The following is a 23,492-nucleotide window of genomic DNA, read 5'->3' as shown; positions in this document are numbered from 1 at the left end:
GTTCAAACTCATGTTCAATGACCTCCTGAGCAGAACGTTATTGAAACCTTCCAAAAGTCCAGATGCATCACAAACACTAGGTTCCTCGTCACCAGCTTTACCAGACATATACTCACAGAACATCAATGTTACTCAAAGATGCTTTCTTTTCCACAAATCCATATTGCCTTGTCTTAGTCATTATTTTCCAAGTGAATTAATATTTATTAATTTTTCCCATAATTGACAGTTCAACCACTTCCCCCTTTACATATTTGTGTCTTGAAGTTATGAACAATTGCTGCAAATAGTGCATTATATCTTTAAATGCTGACATTACTATAACCCTTCAAATGTGTAGTAGCTAACATGCCTTTCGTACTGTCTTCCTTTCCTTTGCCAAAATAAGGTATAGGCCATTTAGGACTAAACTGAGGAGAAATTTCTTCAGAGGTCAATGATTTTGATAATTTTCTGCCCTAAAGGGGAAGAGAAGACAGAGTTTCAGTTGCGACTGATAGATTTCTGGTTTTGAGAGGAATCAAGAATCCATCAATATGAGAGCGCATGACAGGAAAATGGCCAGTGTTAAATTCTTATCATGTTCTGATTACTCTTTACAATATCATTAATAAACACTCTTATTGCATAATCCAGAGTCTAAAGTAGACTGTTCTCTCATTGATTTCTCAGAATAGAATCAAAATCAGGTTTATTATCACTGACATATGTGGCGAAATTTGTTGTTTTGTGGGAGCAGAGCAATGTAACTCAAAAATCACTACGTTACAAAACAAATGGTGCAAAAGGCAAATAACAACATAGCATTCATGGACCATTCAGAAACATGATGACAGAGAGGGAGAAGCCATTCTGAAAATGCTGATTGTGGGTCCTCAGGCTCCTGTACCTCCTCTCCGAATGTAACAATGTGAAGAGGGCATATGCCACATGGTAAGGGTCTTTAATGACAGACGCTGCCTTCCTGAGAATTCTTTAAAATACAACACAGGGTCTTTTTGCCCCAAGTAAAAGTAGAAAATACTGGGTTACTGTGATGTGCTGAACTTCATCCATGACCCACTGCAGCTTCTTGTACTTATGGACGAACTATTGTCACACCAAGCCATGGGGCATCAATAAAAACTGGTGAGCGTTATGCCAGGTTTCTTCACCCTCCTGGGGAAACGCATCAGTAATACAACAACACCCTCTTTCCCTGCCACTCGAGAGCTGATTCTGCATGCCCAGTTTCAGTTTCCCGAGTGTGTCCTTAGTACTCTGGAAGGTACCACAACCCAAGAATGAGAGAAATGAGAGATCACAGAAAGGAAGGAAAATAATTGGCCACTGAACATTACAATTTCCTTCATATATAAAGGCTCTCACTCTGAATCCACTCGGATCCACTGCGAGCACCATTTGCACTTTAAATCTATAAACACGAGGCAAAATTATGAAAATATTAATAGCCATTGGAAAAGTTAATTCACTATGATAGATATGGGAAGGAATGGTACAACTGAAACGTGGGAGTTGTTGGAGATTACCATAGTCCGCACCCAGCCCGATGTGAAGTAGCATTCAAAGCACAAGGAACTTTTACTTGAGGTTGGACACTAATGAATCAGGGAGGGAAAAAGTTACCCAGACACTTTGTTCCAGAAGGCAGTCATGCCTATTAAGTAGTATAATGGTTAGTGGATAGAGGGTGAGAGGTGTGTAGGAGTCACGTATCCATTCTCTATTTGCTTTGTCCTCCATGTTGCAGAGTTATTCTGGTAACTAGTCACGTTAGTGGAGGTGTGGTAAAAGTTAAGGGAACAAGTTACATATTCTTGCACATTTTGTGGCAGCTTGTGGGTTGGGACTGGCGAACGTCATATCTTTTACTGACCACTGAATAGTGCTTGGCTTCAAGATTGTATGTTTGCTAATTTTTAATAAAGGATTCGACTTTTGGAGTAATCATTGGAGATGGGGGTGGTTTACAAACAGAGACAATGTGTAGTGAGGAGAGGGCAATACTGCAGTCAACAGAATGAGCTGCAATGTAAAACGCAGACAAAATCGAAAAGGATGAATACTGGACTGAAGATGTTGTATTTTAATGAGCGCAGTATATGGAATACGGAAAACAAACTTCCAGCACAGTTACAGATTGGCAGGTATGATGTTGCAGGCATCACTGAATCTTGGCTGAAAAAAGATTAGAGTTAAGTGCTTAATGTCCAAGGATGCACATTGTACCAAAAGGACAGGCAGGAAGGCAGAGGGGGCGGCATTGCTCTGTTTGTAAAAAACTGAAATCAAATCATTAGAAAGAGGCTGACATAGGGTTGGAAGGTGTTGAATCATTGTGGATAGAGCTAAGGAACTTCAAGGGTGAAAAGACCCTGATGGGAGTTGTATACAGCTCCAAACAGTAGTAAAAATGTTGCCTACAAATTACAATGGAAGATAGAAAATGCCTGCCAAAGGGGCAATGTTACAATAGTCGGGGGGGGGGGGGGGGAGGGATTTCAATGGGTTGGTAGATTGGGAAATTCAGGTTGGCACTGGATTCCAGGAGGGGGAATTTCTAGAGTGCCTACGAGATGGCATTTTACAGCAGCTCATGGTTGAGCCCATTGGAGGATCAGGTATACTAAATTGGGCGTTGTGTAATGAATCAGAATTGATTACAGAGCTTATGGTAAAAGAACACTCAGAAGAAAGTGATCATAATATGATTAGATTCACCCTGAAATTTGAAAAGGAGAAGCTAAGGTCAGATGTATTAGTATTACAGTGGAGTAAAGGGAATTACAGAGGCATGAGAGAGGAGCTGGCTAGAATTGATTGGCAAAGAACACAGGCAGGGATGATGGCAGAGCAGCAAGGGCTGGAATTTCTGGAAGCAATTTGAGAGGCACAGGATATGGAAGAACTACTCTAAAAGAAAGATGACACAACCATGGCTATCAAGAGAAGACAGTATATAATAGAGCAAAAATTAGTGGGAAGCTAGAGGATTGGGAAGCTTTTAAAAACCAACAGAAGGCAAATAAAAAAGTCATTAAGGTGGTAAAGATAGAATACAAAAGGAAGTGAGCCAATAATATTAAAAAGGACCCCAAAAGTTTCTTCGGATACGTGAAGTGTAAGAGAGAGACGAGAGCGGATATCTGACCGCTAGAAAACAATACTGGACAGCAGTAATGGGGAACGACCTGAATAAGTATTTTGCATCAGTCTTCACTGTGGAAGACACTAGAAGTATGGTGGAAGCTCCAGGTGTCAGGGGGCATGAAGTGTGTGAGGCTAACTTAACTCGAGAGAAGGCTCTTGGGAAACTGGAAGGTCTGAAGGTAGGTAAGTCACCTGGACCAGATGGTGTACACCCCAGAGTTCTGAAAGAGGTGGCTGAGGAGATCATGGAGGCATTAGTAATAATCTTCCAAGAGTCACTAGATTCTGGAATGGTTCAGGAAGACTGGAAAATCGCAAATATCACTCCACTCTTCGAGAAGGGAGAAAGGCAGAAGAAAGGAAACTCTTGACTCAGTGGATGGGAAGATATTGGAGTCAATTATTAAGGATGAGGTCTCAGGGTGCTTGGAAGCACATGATAAAATAGGCCGTAATCAGCATGGTTTCCTCAAGGGAAAATCTTGCCTGACAAATCTGTTGGAATTCTTTGAAGAAATAACAAGCAGGATAGACAAAGGAGAATCGGTTGATGTTGTGTACTTGGATTTTTTCAGAAGGCCTTCGACAAGGTGCCACACATGAGGCTGCTTAACAGGCTACAAGCCCATGGTATTACAGGAAAGATTCTGGCATGGATAAAGCAGTGGCTGATCGGCAGGAGGCAGAGAGTGGGAATAAATGGAGCCGTATCTGGTTGGCTGCCAGTGACTAGAGGTGCTCCATAGGGGTCTGTGTTGAGACCAATGCTTTTTGTTACATGTCAGCTGTAATTATTTTGTTACTACAAAGTGGCTGTGAGGATCCACAGGGTAAAAGTAAAGGCATCTTGGTCCTCACATTTGTCCAACAGGTACAAGGTTCTTGTAGCATCTACAGACAAGGAGAGATAATATGGGTGGATAAGCAACCCAACTACCACATTACACTGACATTAATCACCAGTTCTAACTCACCATCTACAAACATACAAGCACAGCTGCAAATAGAATCAGAGACAAACAAATATAGTAACAAGGCAATTATTACAGGACCTCTCTGAATGTGCACAACATTCATTCATTAATGGCACAAATAAAAGTAAGTGGATCTGACAGACAGCACAGAAATGAACACGAGGGGACCATGGCTAGGAATTCAGTATGACAGAGCACTTAACCCCATAATGGAGGGATCTGCAGTAAGGACAGATAGATAGGGTTAGGGTTAACTTTGTTAACAAAGAATGAAAGCAATGGTGAGAAGAAATCTGGATGGAGGCCGAAAGCAAGCAACAGAAGACCCCATAGAGAGAAATCTATAAACCCCTAACTGCTGTTATACTGTAAAACAGCTTTAAAAACTCAGAGGGGAAAAACTTTGTAAACCAGGAAAGTATCACTGATGGAAAAAAAAAAGAGCAAACAGATTTCTGGAATAAACTAACAAGAAACATAAAAGCACCTTTTCAAAACTATAAACATACTGACTACTGGAGGAAGAAGCAGGTGGTCCATGAGCCAATCCTCAGTGGATCAGAGGTAAAGAGGGTGGCAATTTTAAATTCTTCAGTGTTTTCATCTCAGAGGATCTATACAGAGCAAGTGCAATTTCAAAGAAACACAGCCGTGCCTCTATTTTCTTAGAATTCTAAAACTTTTGTCAAAATTCTATAGACATGTGGTGGAGAATATATTGACTGAATGCATCACAGCCTAGTATGGGAACACCAATATCCTTGAATGGAAAAGTCATTAAAATAATAATAATAATAATAATAATAATGGATACAGCCCAGTCCATCACTGCCCTCCTTGCCACTGAGCACATCTACCATCTGCAGAGCACTGTTGCAGGAAAGCAGCATCCATCATCTGGGATCCCCACCACCCAGGCCATACTCTCATCTCACCGCTGCCATCAGGGAGGAGATACAGGAACCTCAGGACCCACACCATCAGGTTCGGGAACAGTTATTGCCCCTCAACCTCAGATTCATGAACCAGAGGGGAGAACTTCACTCAGCTTCACACACCCCAACACAGAACTGATAACACATGGACTCACTTTCAAGGACTCTTAATCTCATGTTCAATATTTACTTTCTGAGAAAGCTAAAGAAATTTGGCCTATCCCCTAAAACCCTCACTAATTTTTATAGATACACCGTAGAAAGCATTCTTCTAGGGTGCATCACAACCTGGTATGGAAGTTGTCCTGTCCAAGACCGGGAGAAGCTGCAGAAGATCGTGAACAAGGTGCAGCACATCACACAAACCAATCCTCCATCCTTGAACTCACTTTACACCGCACGCTGTTCGAGCAGTGCTGCCAGGATAATCAAGGACATGACCCACCCAGCCAACACACTTTTCATCCCTCTTCCCTCCGGGAGAAGGTTCAGGAGCTTGAAGACTCATACGGCCAGATTTGGGAACAGCTTCTTTCCATCTGTGATAAGACTGCTGAACGGATCCTGACACTGATCTGAGCCATACCCTCCAAATATCCGGACCTGCCTCTTGGTTTTTTTGCACTACCTTACTTCCCATTTTTCTATTTATGATTTATAATTTAAATTTTTTAATATTTACTATTGATTTGTAATCCAGGGAGCGGGAAGCGCAGAATCAAATATTGCTGTGATGATTGTACGCTCTAGTATGAATTGTTTGGCCACAATAAAGTATAAAGTATTTATTGTTACTGTTGTATTTTCAGCTTGTTCTCTTTTGCACATTGCTTGTTTGTCCATCTTGTAGTGTACAGTCTTTCACTGATTCTATTGTGTTTCTTTGTATTTACTGTGAATGCCAACAAGAAAATGAAACTCAGGGTTGTATATGGTGACATACATTTACTTTGCTATTGCTGCCTGACCAGTTGAATGTTTCTAACATACTGTTTTCATTTCAGATATCCAACACCTATAATTACAGTGGCATGCAAAATTTGGGCACCCCAGACAAAATTTCTGTTACTGTGAATAGCTAAGCGAGTAAAAGATGAACTGATTTCCAAAAGGCATAAAGTTAAAGATGATCCATTTCTTTCATATTTTGAGCAAGATTACTTTTTTATTTCCATCTTTTACAGTTTTAAAATAACAAAAAAGGAAAAGGGCCCGAAGCAAAAGTTTGGGCATCCTGCATGGCAGTACTTAGTAACACCCTCTTTGGCAAGTATCACAGCTTGTAAACGCCTTTTGTAGCCAACTAAGAGTCTTTCAATTCCTGTTTGGGGAATTTTCGCCCATTCTTCCTTGCAAAAGGCTTCTAGTTCTGTGAGATTCTTGGGCTGTCTTGCATGCAGTGCTCTTTTGAGGTCTATCCACAGATTTTCGATGATGTTTAGGTCAGGGGACTGTGAGGGCCATGGCAAAATCTTCAGTTTGCGCCTCTTGAGGTAGTCCATTGTGATTTTAAGGTGTGTTTAGGATCATTATCCTATTGTAGAACCATCCTCTTTTCACCTTCGGCTTTTATTTTAAAGACGATGTGATGTTTGCTTCCAGAATTTGCTGGTATTTAATTGAATTCATTCTTCCCTCTACCAATAAATGTTCCCCGTGCCACTGGCTGCAACACTGGCTCCAAAGCATGATCGATCCACCCCCGTGCTTAACAGTTGGAGAGGGGTTCTTCTCATGAAATTCTGCACCTTTTTTTCTTCACATATACTTTTGCTCACTGCGGCCAAAAAGTTCTATTTTAACTTCATCAGTCCACAGGACTTGTTTACAAAATGCATCAGGCTTGTTCAGATGTTCCTTTGTACCTTTTGAATAGAACTTTTTGGCCACACAGATCTCTTTTTCTCACAGAAGTAGAAGTCTTTTGCAAGGAAGAATGGGCAAATATCTCCCAAACAAGAATTGAAAGACTCTTACGCAAACACGAGGAATTCTGCAGATGCTGGAAATTCAAGCAACACACATCAAAGTTGCTGGTGAACGCAGCAGGCCAGGCAGCATCTCCAGGAGGAGGTACAGTTGATGTTTCAGGCTGAGACCCTTCGTCAGGACTAACTGAAAGAAGAGCTAGTAAGAGATTTGAAAGTGGGACGGGGAGTGGGAGATCCAAAATGATAGGAGAAGACAGGAGGGGGAGGGATGGAGCCAAGAGCTGGACAGGTGATAGGCAAAAGGGATATGAGAGGATCATGGGACAGGAGGCCTGGGGGGGGGGGGGGGGGGAGGAACCAGAGGATGGGCAAGGGGTATAGTCAGAGGGAGAAAAAGGAGAGTGAGAGAAAGAATGTGTGTATATAAATAAATAACGGATGGGGTATTAGGGGGAGGTGGGACATTAGCGGAAGTTAAAGAAGTCAATGTTCATGCCATCAGGTTGGAGGCTACCCAGACGGAATATGAGGTGTTGTTCCTCCAAACTGAGTGTGGCTTCAACTTTACAGTAAAGGAGGTCGTGGATAGACATGTCAGAATGGGAATGGGATGTGGAATTAAAATGTGTGACCACTGGGAGATCCTGCTTTCCCTGGCGGACAGAGCGTAGGTGTTCAGCAAAACGATCTTCCAGGCTGCATCGGGTCTCATCAATATATAAAAGGCCACAATCGGGAGCACCGGACGCAGTATATCAACCCAGCTGACTCACAGGTGAAGTGTCGCCTCACCTGGAAGGACTGTCTGGGGCCCTGAATGGTGGTGAGGGAGGAAGTGTAAGGGCATGTGTAGCACTTGTTCCGCTTACAAGGATAAGCGCCAGGAGGGAGATCCATGGGGAGGGATGGGGGGGGAGAGACGAATGGACAAAGAGTCGCGTAGGGAGCGATCCCTGCGGAAAGCAGAGAGAGGGGGGTAGGAAAAGATGTGCTTTCCGAACCTATTCTGGCGAACAATCTATGTTCCGAACCTATTCTGGCATCAGTCCCCCACTTTTCCTTCGCTACATCGATGACTGCATTGGTACTGCTTCCTGCATGCGTGCTGAGCTCGTTGACTTCATTAACTTTGCCTCCAACTTTCACCCTGCCCTCGTTTACCTGGTCCATTTCCGACACCTCCCTCCCCTTTCTAGATCTTTCTGTCTCTATCTCTGGAGACAGCTTATCTACTGATGTCTACTATAAGCCTACTGACTCTCACAGCTACCTGGACTATTCCTCTTCTCACCCTGTCTCTTGCAAAAATGCCACCCCTTCTCGCAATTCCTCCATCTCCACCGCATCTGCTCTCAGGATGAGGCTTTTTATTCCAGGACGAGGGAGAGGTCCTCCTTTTTTAAAGAAAGGGGCTTCCCCTCCTCCACCATCAACTCTCCTCTCAAACATATCTCCCCCATTTCACACACATCTGCTCTCACTCCATCCTCCCGCCACCCCACTAGGAATAGGGTTCCCCTGGTCCTCACCTACCACCCCACCAGCCTCCGGGTCCAACATATTATTCTCCGTAACTTCCGCCACCTCCAACTGGATCCCACCACTAAGCGCACATCTTTCCCTCCCTCCTCTTTCTGCTTTCTGCAGGGATTGCTCCCTACGCGACTCCCTTGTCCATTCGTTCCCCCCCATCCCTCCCCACGGTTCTCCCTCCTGGCACTTATCCTTGTAAGCGGAACAAGTGCTACACATGCCCTTACACTTCCTCCCTTACCTCCATTCAGGGCCCCAGACAGTCCTTCCAGGTGAGGCGACACTTCACCTGTGAGTCGGCTGGGGTGATATACTGCACCCGGTGCTCCCGATGTGGCCTTCTATATATTGACGAGACCCGATGCAGACTGGGAGATTGTTACGCTGAACACCTACACTCTGTCCGCCAGAGAAAGCAAGATCTCCCAGTGGCCACACATTTTAATTCCACGTCCCCTTCCCATTCTGACATGTCTATCCACAGCCTCCTCTACTGTAAAGATGAAGCCACACTCAGGTTGGAAGAACAACACCTCATATTCTGTCTGGGTAGCCTCCAACCTGATGGCATGAACATTGACTTCTCTAACTTCCGCTAATGCTCCACCTCCCCATCGTACCCCATCCGCCATTTATTTATATACACACATTTTTTCCCTCACTCTCCTTTTTCTCCCTCTGTCCCTCTGACTATACCCCTTGCCCATCCTCTGGTTCCCCCCCTTCCTTCTCCCTGGGCCTCCTGTCCCATGATCCTCTCATTTGCCAATCACCTGTCCAGCTCTTGGCTCCATCCCCCACCCCCGTATTCTCCTATCATTTTGGATCTCCCCCTCCCCTCCCACTTTCAAATCTCTTACAAACTCTTCCTTCAGTTAGTCCTGATGAATGGTCTCGGCCTGAAACGTCAACTGTACCTCCTCCTAGAGATGCTGGCTGGCCTGCTGCATTGAAATACTCTTAGCTGGCTACAGAAAGCGTTTACAAGCTGTGATACTTGCCAAAGGGGGTGTTACTAAGTACTGACCATGCAGGGTGCCCAAACTTTTGCTTCGGGCCCTTTTCCTTTTTTGTTATTTTGAAACTGTAAAAGGTGGCAGTAAAAAAGTTTTCTTGCTTAAAATATTAAAGAAATATGTCATCTTTAACTTTATACTTTTTGGAATCAGTTCATCTTTTACTCGCTTAGCTATTGTGCCCAAACTTTTGCATGCCACTGTATTTTTGATTTTTAAAAGACTGAGTACACTACAGCCAACTTTACTGAGGACACACAAGTAGGCAAGGAAGAAACATGTGAGCAGGATGCAATGGTAACATGCATGGATGAAGTGAGTGGGCAAAAACTTGGCAGAGGGGAATGTAAGGTTATCCACTTTAGTGAAACAGTGTTACAACATCGATGATCTCGGTACACCATGGAGGTTCTGACGCAGGCAAACACGAAACAGACACAATTGTTCTATGCATGGTTCACTCCTGACAACTCCGTAAACAAACATAACAAAATAGACGTCATCAGTGAACCCCTAGGAGCCAAAGAAACACAAGCCAATAGAACTCAAAGGTCAACTGAAGGTGTAACCAATCTGGACCGAGGCAAGCGAATGGGGGCCTGTATAAACACAAGCACTCCCAGAGAGAAACACCAACAACTGCACACAGAGGATGTCACATTGACTGGTGATGAAACATCTACAAGCTAATTGCCAAGCTCGGTGTAAAACAACACATTGATAAAGAGAGGGAGATTATAGAACGTTGCTGTAGAGGGATCGAGGCATTTCTTCACATTAAAGAGTTAGCACAGGGGTCTTGGAATTAGAAAGGCAAATGTAAATTACAAAGGGACTTAACAATACAAATGTCAGAGAAGGAAAAAAATATCACCCACTTAAGTAGTAAGGAAAAATGTAAAAGAATCATGCATCTTTAAAATTCTCTGCCCAGAGCTGTGGAGGCTAAATCATTGAATACACCCAAGGCAATGACAGATTTTTAAGCCTCTAGGAGAGGCAAGAGGCTAAGGGTGGAGTCAAGCCAAAACCAGATCCACAAAAGTACTATGCAATGATGAAGCCAGGTCAAAGAATAACAAACAAAATACTTCTCTTTCTTCCCCACCCCCACTTCTGTCCCACCCAAGGCATGTATACTGAAACCTAGAAAGACAGTTAAAAGAAAGGATTTTAATTATTAAATCATAGAGAAATGACACAAAATGGAACTTTTAAAAACCCATATAACTACGGTGATGGATTTAAAAATTTCGGTCTCCATGATTAAATGATTGCTAGGGAAACCATCAGAAAGAGTCATCTGATCAGTTACCAGTCCACTTGCCAAGATTTTAAAATACATACACAAAAGTGATTGAAGATAAGCATAATGTTTTAGTCATAGTCATACTTTATTGATCCTGGGGGAAATTGGTTTTCGTTACAGTTGCACCATCAATAATAAATAGTAATAAAACCATAAACAGTTAAATAGTAATATGTAAATTATGCCAGGAAATAAGTCCAGGTTTGCAATATGTTTGCAATATTGGTTTCGTCCATTTGTCACTCTACATCCAACACCTTAATTGCCCAATTCTAAACTCCTATATTATTAATAATAACTGCAGGGGTCAGTGTTTCATCTGCTACCTTTCACGTTATATGTTAATGATCTGGATGACAGAATTGACTGCTTTGTGGCCAAATTTGCAGATGATGCAAAGAAAGGTGGAGGGGCAGGTAGTGTTGAAGAAGCAGGGAGTCTTGCAGAAGGACTTCGATGGATTAAGGGAGTGGAATATAGAGTACATTCATGCACTTGGGTAGGAGGAATAAAGGCATAGATGATTTTCTGAACAGGAAGCGAATTCTGAAATCAAAACTGTAACGGGATTTGGAAGACCTAGTGCAGGAGCAGTTAACTTACTGGTTAAGTCAGTGGTAAGAAAGGCAAATGCAATGTTAGCATTCATTTCAAGAGGACTAGAATATAAAAGCAAGGACGTAATGCTGAGGCCTTATAAGGCACTGGTCAGACCAGATTTGGAATATTGTGAACAGCTTATCTCAGAAAGGATGAGATGGCATTGGAGAGAGTCCAGAGGAAGTTCACAAGAACGATCCTGGGAGTGGAACAGTTAATTTATGAGGAGCATTCAATGTCTCTGAGCCTGTATTCACTGGAGTTTTGAAGAATAAAAGAATACCTCATTGAAACCTACCAAATACTGAAAGAACAAACAACAGAAAATCTGCAGACGTTGGAAATCTGAGCAACACAAACAAAATACTAGAGGAACTCAGCAGGCCAGGCAGCATCTATGGAAAAAAGTACAGTCGCCGTTTCGGGCAGAGACCCTTCGGCAGGTCCGGAAGATCTGGAAGGAGCAGACTTGGAGAGAATGTTTTCAATAATGTGAGTGTCTAGGACCAGAGAGCACAGCCTCAGAATAGAAGCACATGCAAAGCTAATTTATTACCTTCTTTTTATCCTGGGCCTAACATACCAATGCAGTTACAAAGAAGGCATGACAGCAGCTACATTCATTAGGGGTTTGAAAAGATTTGGCATGTCACCAAAGACACTCACAATTTCTACAGATATACCGTGGAGAGCATTCTGACTGACTGCATCACCATCCGGTAAGGGGCAGGGGAGGCGTACACACTGGATAAGCTGAAGAAAGTTGTAAACTTAGTCAGTTCCATCATGGGCTCTAGCCTCTCCAGTATCCAGGATATCAAGGAATGATGCCTCGAAAAGCCAGCATTCATCATTAAGGACCCCCATCGCCCAGGACATACCCTCATTATCTATTGCACTGTACTGCTGCCACATAACAACACACTTCATGAAATGTGCCAGTGATATTAAACCCAATTCTGATTTTCTTTCAAAAAAAGGTACGTTATCATATATGACCCCGAGATTCATTTTCTTGTGGACATTTACAGTAGAAAAAATAAATACAATAGAATCAATTAAAAACTACACAGAACTTTGCAGCCACCTCGATCTGGTCCAACCTCACCATGCTGCTACCGTCCTGCACCTGTGGCACTGCAAAAGATGCCAGGTCGCTCAGGTGGCTCAGGAGCTCAGTTACCAACGGGAAGTTATAGACTACTGATTGCAGTGACCACATCCGAGAAAAAGTGTTATTAATACAGTGATTTTACTTCCAGCAAGTAGTCGCTGTAATTCAGCAGCGCCAGTCATCAGTTCAGTGTTGAGGTCAGTGAAATTATCCACGCTGGTTGAAGATAGCAACTGTTCCTGAACCTGCTGGTATGAGACCAAAAGCTCCTGTCCCTCATTCCCATTGGCAATAGCAAGGAGAGAGCATGGTCTGGATTGTGGGGGTCATGATGGTAGGTGCATCTTTCTTGTGACAGTGCTCAGCAGTGGACAGGGTTTTGCCTGTGATGGACCGGGCTGAGCCCACTATTTTTTGTTTTCCATTCTTTGGCTTTGCTGTTTCCATACCAGGTCACAATGTAACCAGTCACAGTACTCACAACTGTGTATCTATAGAAGTTGTCAACGTTTTAGATAACATGTTAAATCTGCACAAAATTTAACAAAGTAGAGGTGCTGCCGTGCTTTCTTTGAGAAAACATTTACGTGCTGGTCTCAGGACAGACCTTCTGATGCAGTACCAAGGAACTTAAAACCACTGACCCTCTCCACCTCTGATTTCACCGTAAGAATTAGCTCATGGGCCTCTAGTTTCTTCCTACTGTAGTCCATCAGCAGACCTTTGGTTTTGCTGACAGTAGGGGAGAGGTTGTTGTTGTGGTACCATTCAATCAGATTTTTCAATCTCTTTCTTATACACCAATTCGTCACCACCTTTGATTCGGCTAACCACAGAGGTCTCGTCAGCAAACTGAAATATGGCAGCGGAGTTGGACTTAGCCTCACAGTCACAAGTATAAAGCGAGTAGAGTGAGGGTGGGGGAGGAGGAAGTACTCAGCCTAGGACGGAATTTCTTTCGTCAGAGAGTGGTGAATCTGTGGAATTCATTGCCACAGGCAGCTGAGGAGTGTAAGCAGGGTATACTTAAAGTGAAGATCGATAGGTCCTTGATTATTCAGAGCGTCAAAAGTTGCTGGGAGAATGTAGGGGCATGGGTTGAGAGGAAAAGTAAATTAGCCATGATTAAATGGTGGAGAAGGCTCAGTGGCCAACGTCCTCATTCCACTCCTACGTCTTACGGTCTTGCATTCTTAATACTTGACAGGACTAAACTAACTATGACTTTATGACTAGACTTCTACAATAAAAATTCAGTTGGGAAAAACAACCAAAACTGCAGAAGTAACTACCACATAAAAGTAAATAAGTTAGCCAAATGGGAAAATAGTTGAGAAATTGAGAATCAGCAACATTATGAACAAAATAATGCCTGCAGATTTATTACTAGGCTTCAGCATCTAAACCCATAAATAATTTTAAAACAATTTCCACAAAATAAAATAAATTGCAAATATTCAACCACATTTACTCAGGGAAAAATTACTACAAAATCGATGTATTATCATTCCAAGTAAATACAGCAAATACTGCAGGGAAATTTTCTCCATTATTTCCTTCTGGGCCTTTTCACTTCTAAAACAGCACCAAACATACAAACGTCACCTAAAGCAGCTCACCTTTTAATTTTTCTTCGTCCATAGAGAAGAAATAGCCTCTTTTCTGTCCTGAACAATCAAATAATACATTCACACAAGAAATCAGTGCTCTCATCTTACACTAGACTGGTTGTTCCAATGTTGCTTCTCAGGTCAAATGTGTGGAGGAAACCAACTGCCTCAGTGATCACCGTCCAGTAATACTTCAATTGTAAAGTGCCTCAGGAGGTTGGCTATTGCACAAATCCACAGCTGCCTCAAGGCGACTTGGAACTACTTCAATTTCCCACCGCTGTCTATGAGCAGTTTATACGGTTCTGCTCTGACTGCGTGGGCTTCCTCCTACACTCCAAAAACATACAGGCTAGTAGGATAATTGGTCACATGATGTCATGGGCTCGATTGGCCAGAACGGCCTGTTACTGCGATTTATCTCCAAATAAATAAAAAACAAGCTTGCCTTTTGCTCGTTGCCTCAACAGCAGTTCCAACTTCCTGGTCTCTTCAATCTGCTCAGGACAACAAGAGCAGCTACTTCCCTTCAACCATCCTGTCCTTGTTCCAACTGATACAAACTCAGTCACTGGAATTTAGTAACACTATGATCACCCTCACACAAAAATAAGACTTCTGGTTCATTTTACAGATAGAGGCAGGTGGAAGGCCAACAGAGGCAGACAAAATAGATGTAGTTAGGTGTGTGTGTGTGTGTCTGTGTGTCTGTGTGTGTGTGTGTGTGTGTGTGTGTGTGTGTGTAAGTAATTCCAGGTAGCTCATAGTTCTGCTCTTCACCACCCTCCCCCTCACCGTCCCTCACCTGGCTCAAACTGCCCATCATCTTTCACCAAACACCTACTGCCTCAGAATTCACCACTCTCAGCAAACTGGCTATTTCTCCTCTCCAATCACAGTCCAGATGCAGCATTACAATTGAAAACATCAGCAATCCCAACCCCTCCTACAGATGCTGAGTTCCTCCAGCGCATTGCAGCTCTAGTAACGTGTGTCTTTGGTGCAAACTTTCATTCCCAACTACGTCTTTTTGGATTTATGCAACTTGCATCAAAATTGTGTGCGGACGGAAGCCTCCTAAATAATGAATAATTTTTCTTCCATTTGACAGATGGAATGCAAACCCAAAGGTGAATGTTTTTCTTTCATCATGTTTCAAAACAGATCCTTAAAAAGTGGAGTGATTTTCCAGAATAGCAGCATTGTGCCTACACTGCTACTAATTCAGTCAACTGGACTCAGATCTTTGAGAGTTAACAACTTAAGAACACTACTCAAATGTCTGAAACGGTATTCACAATGAAAAACATTACAATGCAATTCAAATTACCATTACTAATGTACACAGTATACAAATTTGAGATTCACCTTCTTGCAGGTACCCACAGAAACACACAGAACCCACTTAAAGAAAAACCCTACACAACAAGACCACCACGCGTGCAAAAAAGAACAAATCGTGCAAACATCAAAAAGCAAACAAACAACACAAAGAACATTAAACTTCATACCACAGAGTCCCCAAAAGCCGTGAGCCACTGCGGCAATTGAAGGCTGTCCTGGTGGTCACTGCCACCGATTCAATCGGCTCAGCACTGCATCGATGTCTGCAGGCCAAAGCTGTAGATTCAGTTACGTTTCGAAGCACCTTGATCAAATCGCGCAAATAGAAACATAGAAATCCACAGCACATTACAGGCCCTTTGGCTCACAATGTTGTGCTGACCATGTAACCTACTCTAGAGACTGCCTAGAATCTCCCTTCCACATAGTTCTTTATTTTTCTGAGCTCCATGTACCTATCTAAGAGTGTCTTAAAGGAACTTATTGTATCTGCCTCGAGCACCTTCGCTGGCAGTGCATTCCATGCACCCACCACACTCTGTGTGGAAAAACTTACCCCTGACATCCCCTCAGCACCACTCACAACACGCTGGAGGAACTCAGCAGGTCGGGCAGCATCCATGGAAACGATCAGTCAACGTTTCCAGCCGGAACCCTTTGTCAGGATTGAAGAGGGAAGGGGCAGAGGCCTTATAAAGAAGGTGGGGGGAGGGTGGGAAGGAGAAGGCTGGTAGGTTCCAGGTGAAAAACCAGTAAGGGGAAAGATAAAGGGGTGAGGGAGGGGAAGCAGGGAAGGGATAGGCAGGAAAGGTGAAGAAGAAATGAGGTTAAATACTATGGGTAGTAGAAGGGATAAGCAGGAAAGGTGAAGGAGGAAAAGGGGAAAACACAACGGGTAGTAGAAGGAGGCGGAACCATGAGGGAGGTGATAGGCAGCTGGGGGAGGGGGCAGAATGAAACAGGGATAGGGGAAGGGAGGTGGAGGCAATTACCGGAAGTTGGAGAATTCTATGTTCATACCAAGGGGCTGGAGACTACCTAGACGGTATATGAGGTGTTGCTCCTCCAACCTGAGTTTAGCCTCATCATGGCAGTAGAAGAAGCCATGTATGGATATATCCGAATGGGAATGGGAAGCAGAGTTGAAGTGGGTGGCTACCGGGAGATCCTGTTTGTTGTGGTGGACGGAGCGGAGGTGCTCGATGAAGCGGTCCCCTTATCCCTATTTCACTCTGCCCCCTCCCCCAGCTGCCTATCACCTCCCTCATGGTTCCGCCTCCTTCTACTACCCATTGTGTTTTCCCCCATTTCTTCTTCACCTTTCCCGCCTATCACCTCCCTGCTTCCCCTCCCCCACCCCTTTATCTTTCTCCTTACTGGTTTTTCACCTGGAACCTACCAGCCTTCTTCTTCCCACCCTCACCCCACCTTCTTTATAGGGCCTCTGCCCCTTCGTTCTTCAGTCCTGACGAAGAGTTCCGGCCCGAAATATTGACTCATCGTTTCCACGGATGCTGCCCGACCTGCTGAGTGTTGCTTTGACCCCAGCATCTGCACATTATTTTGTGTTTACGATCCCCTCAGTACCTACTTCCAAGCACCTTAAAATTATGCCCTCTCGTGTTAGCCATTTCAGCCCTAAGAAAAAGCCTCTGGCTATCTGCACGATCAATATCTCTCATCATCTTATACACTTCTATCCAGTCACCTCTCACTCTCTGTCGCTCCAAGGAGAAGAAGCCAAGTTCACTCAACCTATTCTCATAAGGCATGATCTCCAATCCAGGCAACATCCTAGTAAATCTCCTCTGCATTCTCTATATAGTATCCACATCCTTCCTGTAGTGAGGTGACCAGAACAGAACACAGTCCTCCAAGTGGAGTCTAACTAAGGTCTTATATAGCTGTATCATTACCTCATGGCTCTTGAACTCAGTCCCACGGTTGATGGAGGCCAACACACCATACGCCTTCTAAACAACACTGCCAACCTGCACAGCAACTTTGAGTGTCCTACGGATATGGGCCCCAAGATCTCTCTGATCCTTCACACTGTCAAGAGTCTTACCATTAATATCATATACTGTTTTCAAATTTGACCTACCAAAATGAACCACTTCACACTTATCTGAGTTGAACTCCATCTGCCACTTCTCAGCCCAATTCTGCATCTTATTGATGTCCCACCATAATCTCTGACAACACTCCAGACTATCCACAACGCCCCCAACTTTTGTGTCATCAGCAGACTTACTGACCCACCCTTCTGCTTCCTCATCCAGGTTATTTATAAAAATCACAAAGAGGAGGGGTCCCAGAACAGATCCCAGCGGAACACCACAGGTCACCAACCTCCATGTACCTATGAACCATCTACAACCACCCTTTGCCTTCTGTTGGCAAGCCAATATTGGATCTACTAAGCAAGGTCTCTTTGGATCCCATGCCTCCTTACTTTCTGAAGGAGCCTTGCATGGGGAACCTCATCAAATGCCTTACTGAAATCCATATACACTACATCCACTGCTCTATCTTCATCAATGTGCTTTGTTACATCCTCAAAAGTCATCAATCAGGTAAAGCACGTTCAGTGCCAAAGACAAGAAACATCAAACAACAGCTGAAGGAAAGTCCAGCGCCACAAGCTGCCAAGGCAACCGAACCTTGCAGCATGGGACCCAAGACTCGAGCACCTCCCACCGGCAGCAAGGAGGCTGGTTAAACACAGATAGATTGCACTGAACAGCCATCCATTTCAGTTGTCATCCTCATCAATTTAAATCTTGCCAAGAGAACCTCTCAACAAGCAGTTATAGAAGCAAAATATTTGAAACCAGATTAATGGCCTTACCATCACTCTTGTTACACTTTGGTTTATTCTACATTACAAATCAATAAGTTTGAACAGGCTAATGTTCATTCGTGGTTGGCACCCTGGGCAAGGGAATGAAGAAAGCCAAAAAGCACCTACAAGTTGATTATCATGGAGGGTATCACAGACAAGATCAAATAATAGACCATTTTTGCTACTTCTGAGCCAATCCCATTGAAGCTGTAGCAGAGCTGCTTGTATTGATCTGATTGCAAACGTTTCCTCTATTTGGGAAATATCTAAATTCCACTCTGGCATGAACATTTTTCCCCAAGAGAAAAATTAAAAGACCAATTGTGCGAAGGCATATGCTAGAGGACTGAGTCTCTAAACCAACAACACTAGGTGCCACTGACCATATTAATCACATGCAAAACACGCACCACTAGGTGCCACTGACCATATTAATCACATGCAAAACACGTACCACTAGGTGCCACTGACCATATTAATCACATGCAAAATACGCACCACTAGGTGCCACTGACCATATTAATCACATGCAAAACACACACCACTAGGTGCCACTGACCATATCAAATCACATGCAAAACACCCACCACTAGCTGGTGCTACAATACCTGTAAACATTGCATGGAAGTATGGACTGCAGGCTGCCAGAACGACTCTGTGAGCCGGGATCTCGGTATCTTCAGCTACAAGTGTTACATCACACAAAAGATTCTGACTGTAAGAGAGCACAGTGGAGATTAATTGAAGAAAATGTTCAACATTAAACACAGCGCTATAATCAACTCCATCCTGCAACTTCCTGGATACGAATTTACAACAAGTACGGAAAAACCCACATTTGGGGCTTTCAGAGTTTGGTCTAGAAATTAAGCTAAAAATACTGAAATTGATTATTATGATCAGAATATTTCTGAAGGGAAAGTTAAGCCAAAGATATATCAGTTCACTCCAATTCACCTACCGCCGAAACAGGTCTACAGCGGATGCCATCTCCTTGGCCTTACACTCATCTCTGGAGCATCTGGACAGTAAAGACATCTATGTTAGATGATTGCTTATTGACTACAGCTCCACCTTCAATACTATAATTCCAAGCAAATTCAGCACCAGACTCAAGACCAGGGAGTCAACACCTCCCTCTACAATCGTATCCTTCACTTCCTGACCAAACCACTGCAATCATGAAGGATGGGTAGCAACACTTCTACCATGATTATTCTAAAGACTGGTTCAGAATACTCATGGCAGAGGTGTTGCTGCCCCTCTCTACTCCCTGTACAAATTGTGAATGCAAGGCTAGATTCTCCTCTAACCCCATCTACAAGTTTGAAGATGATAGTGACATAGTGGGCCATATCTCACATAATGATGAGTCAGCGTACAGGAAGGAAATAGAGAGCTTAGTGACATGGTGTCATGACAACGATCTTTCCCCCGATGTCAGCAAAACAAAGGAACTGGTGATTGGCTTCAGGAACTGCAGCAGCGCCCCTATCAATGTCGACCGCGCTGAGGCTGAGAGAACTGGAGCTCCAGGTTCCAAGAAGTGAACATCACCAACAGCCTGCCCCGGTCCAACCACACAGATGTCACGTCCATGAAAGCCCACCAAAGCCTTTACTTCCTCAGGCAGCAAAAGAAATCTGGCAAGTCTCTGACTCTTAGTGAATTTCATTGATACACCAAAGCATCTTATGTAGATGCATCTTGGCTTGGTATGGCTACGGCTTTGCCTGTGGCCAGAGGAAACTGCAGAGTTATACTACGCATATCACATCACAGAAACCAGCCTCCCCTCTATGGTCTCTGACTACACTTCTCACTATCTCAGTAAAATAGCCCACATACGCTCGTCTCCCGCCACTTCCCCCCTTCCATCAGACAGATGATACAAAAGCCTGAAAGCATTTACCACTAGGGTCAAGGACAGCTTCTATCCTACTATTGTAAGATAGGATGGACCCTTGAGCTCACAATCTGTCTATCTTGTTATGAAATAGTACATTACTGTCTACCCGCACTGCACTTCCTCTGCAACTATCACACTTTATTCTGCCTTCTGTTTATGTTTTACCTTGTACAACCTCAGCGAACTGTGCAATGAATTCATCTGTTTGCACAGTGTGCAGGACAAGCTTTTCACTCTACATCAACTGTTGTGACAGTAATAAATCCATTCCAATTCCAGAATATTAAAAGGGGTCAGGGCAATAATTTTTCTCCCATAATTTTCAAGAGAAATGATATACAAAATTGCATGGAGAGATATCCATCTATTCCTATTTTCTACATAGAAAGACATGACTTGGTAAATAGCTGTATTTTGCCAAGAGCTCAAAACTAGTTCCGTTGCTCTCTTCTCGGATACTGCTTGACCTCAAATCAAGATTCAAAAAACCAAGATACCTATTTACCTGCTGTGCACTTCCAGCATTCTCATATTTTACAAAACACTTCACAAACAAGACATTAGAGAAATTCACATATCAGGGACATATTTACAAAACACATTTCAAATCACATGAGGTGTCAGTGCTATAACCCAGAAAAATGCTACTGTATAACATCTGGAACATTGACACACTTCCATGACATTTAGTTGATAGAAGTTTGAGATCCTACTAACTATTCTACTTAGAAAGAAGAATAAAAAACACTTTCATTTGTTAGATTATAATTCCAATTTTCCAGGAGATTTGAGGCAAAAATAGTAGGAATCTGAACACTTAAAATATCTGACAACATTGTCAAAATAAATTTCAATGAGTCACCAAGATATGTTTGATTTCTCTCCCACTCAGAAACATGCACAAGATGCAGTTAACCTTTGCCTTGAACTTCATTCCCATTGAGATAGTTCCTTTACCCACACATAACTGAATTCCCTGGAGAAAGATCTGGCTTTCATTTAATAATATGCAGAATATAAGATAGAACCCCAAAGACTGACATGAATAACAGGTTCTGCAGAGGGAAAAAACTACTGCTCAGTGCACCTACTCTGTAAGCAATAAAACAGAATCTTTTCTCCCACAAGATGAATGTCTGAAAACTTATTATGGATAAATAGAATTCACGAACATGACAGCAAAACTGAGGAGCTACACGTATCAAATTAGAGCAAAAAGAGTTCCAATCTGCTCATTCAAAGGGGAAAATATTGGAGGGTGCCAGCTAATACTAATCCTGAGATTACAGAACGATTTAATAGTGTAGTAAACAAGAAGAGATTTTCACACTGCTAACAGCAGAACTCAGTACCATTGGTATTAGATTATTGCAAATAAATCCAAAGAGTAATTGTGAAGAAACGAGTATCTCCATGGAACGGTTACATCATGGAAGTTGGTACTACAAGGTGAATATGTATCTGCTTTTGGATGATGAGTACACAGGAGAAGGAAACAGAACAATATTGTTATGTGGTCAGCTGAAGAAAGGAAGGAGGAAGTTTGAATCAAACAGTGTTTAAATTTGGTGTGTAAATGTCTCGTAATAATGAAGAGGTCAAAAGAATAATCTGTTTAAAATCATTACCAGAAAAGTAGTTTTTGTTGAATTAAATAAAATACATAGGATTTTGTACTTCTTATAAACTAGCCAACTGTTCATATTACAGTTGTCACTACTAAGCAGCACACAAAGAGCTAATTCTCTTAATTCCTCACTGAGCTCCAGGCCTCCAGTGAATCAGAGTAGATACCACTATAAGACAAAGAAGGGAAGGAACAAGTAAAAATAGATATTTCCATGACTGCATGACAGTACTAAACAGTAAACCTGGCAGCAGATTGCTTGACTATAGAAATGCAATTTGCTTTTTTAGTCTTTGCAATTCGGTTCAACAACTGACACCACAATGGATATCCAGACACAAGCTACCCATGGAGAAGATTAATCTAGTTCATACCTTCTCAGTTCATTCATAACTTTAAAAGCTTTTTTCAGGTGACGAGGATTCACAGTAACTGGACACTGTTTCTCAGAAACATCATCCTTTGGATCATGGCGTTTATGTTGGCATAATTTTGTGCACCTGTAAGCAAGATTTAGGATTAACTATCTGTTCACGAATGAAGAATGACTGTTCAATAAGCTTGAGCTTAAATGTGATTACTCTAAAGTTGATCACCATATGCACCTTCAAATGATGACCATTATTGTCAGGTGCAATTACTAAGAGCTATTTTAGGAAAGAAATCCTAAAAAGTTTAAATGTATGAAGAAATGTATACATTTAGGCTGCACCATAAATACCCAAAAAATAGAATGGTACCCAAAGGTTTTTTAAAAAAAAAGCAAAATTACATCATTCAGCTCAGTTCGTGTTGTTCCAACCTCTTGCATACCCCTAATTTTTTTTACTCACCAGTGGTGGTCATACCCAAGCTGCCTGGGGACCATACCTCTTGGCCTCCAGATATGCTCTTTGAAGTCAAAACTCTGACCAAGCTTTTGGCCACGTATCCTAATGCTTCTATGTGGTGCAACAATGCATTTTGCCTGCTAACAGTTATGTAAATCACTCTGGGAGATCTTTACAATGTTAAGGAAACAATACGAATATAACCTGTCATTTTACCTGGCACGAAGAAAATCGATTTCATCTCAAAATCAAATTAATTAGATTTTGCTGTGTGGATATTAATCTCATCAGATGTGCACTCCCAGTTTAGATTTTTCTTAAGTGTTCATATAAAAACATAAAATTACATTTTACATTTCAATTTCTTTGTCCAGGGAGTAGAGGAAATGAAAGATAATAAGTCATCAAAATACATACCTTGGGAAAAGTACATTCTCCATCATTAAAATAATTCCCATTTCTCTCCCACCCAAGATCATACATCACCTGCAACTAACCATCTCCCAGAACTACAGTATTGCCAACATAACTGATTACAACTTTCCCAGAACTTACCTTCCTCACAGAGCAGAAGAACAAAGAAAAATATAGAACAATAGCCTATTCTGCTTCTTATGCTTGCTCCAGTATTCAGTAAGATCTTTCAACTGCCTCTTTCCTATATTGTCTCCTTACGCCTTGATCAACTATGATCTAAAATTTTCAAACTGAATATTCAATGTACTCAACAGCTAAAATTTTGACTGTCCTCTTGGGTAGAGAATT

At 42.5% G+C, this 23,492-nt stretch overlaps 1 protein-coding gene across 10 annotated transcripts in view; it reads right to left on the bottom strand.

Annotated features, from left to right (window-relative positions):
* Positions 1 to 23,492, bottom strand: part of klhl2 (kelch-like family member 2) — a 160,041-nt gene that overhangs the window by 103,117 nt on the left and 33,432 nt on the right. For 5 of the 10 annotated variants that reach the window (XM_072255916.1, XM_072255920.1, XM_072255926.1 and 2 more), the window contains exons 2-4: positions 22,272 to 22,397; positions 19,323 to 19,382; positions 18,970 to 19,076 (exon numbers count right to left, since the gene is read on the bottom strand). The exons of 1 other annotated variant lie outside the window; for it this stretch is intronic. In XM_072255916.1, the coding sequence (XP_072112017.1) occupies positions 18,970 to 19,076; positions 19,323 to 19,382; positions 22,272 to 22,397 (293 nt within the window). Of the gene's footprint in view, positions 1 to 16,072; positions 16,093 to 18,969; positions 19,077 to 19,322; positions 19,383 to 22,271; positions 22,398 to 23,492 lie in introns of those variants that run through there. 4 more of the 10 variants (XM_072255918.1, XM_072255921.1, XM_072255922.1 and 1 more) reach the window with 3 other exon arrangements.

This window comes from Mobula birostris, chromosome 4, assembly GCF_030028105.1.
Source record: "Mobula birostris isolate sMobBir1 chromosome 4, sMobBir1.hap1, whole genome shotgun sequence".
Taxonomy (NCBI): domain Eukaryota; kingdom Metazoa; phylum Chordata; class Chondrichthyes; order Myliobatiformes; family Myliobatidae; genus Mobula; species Mobula birostris.
This window is presented reverse-complemented; position numbering and strand designations above follow the sequence as displayed.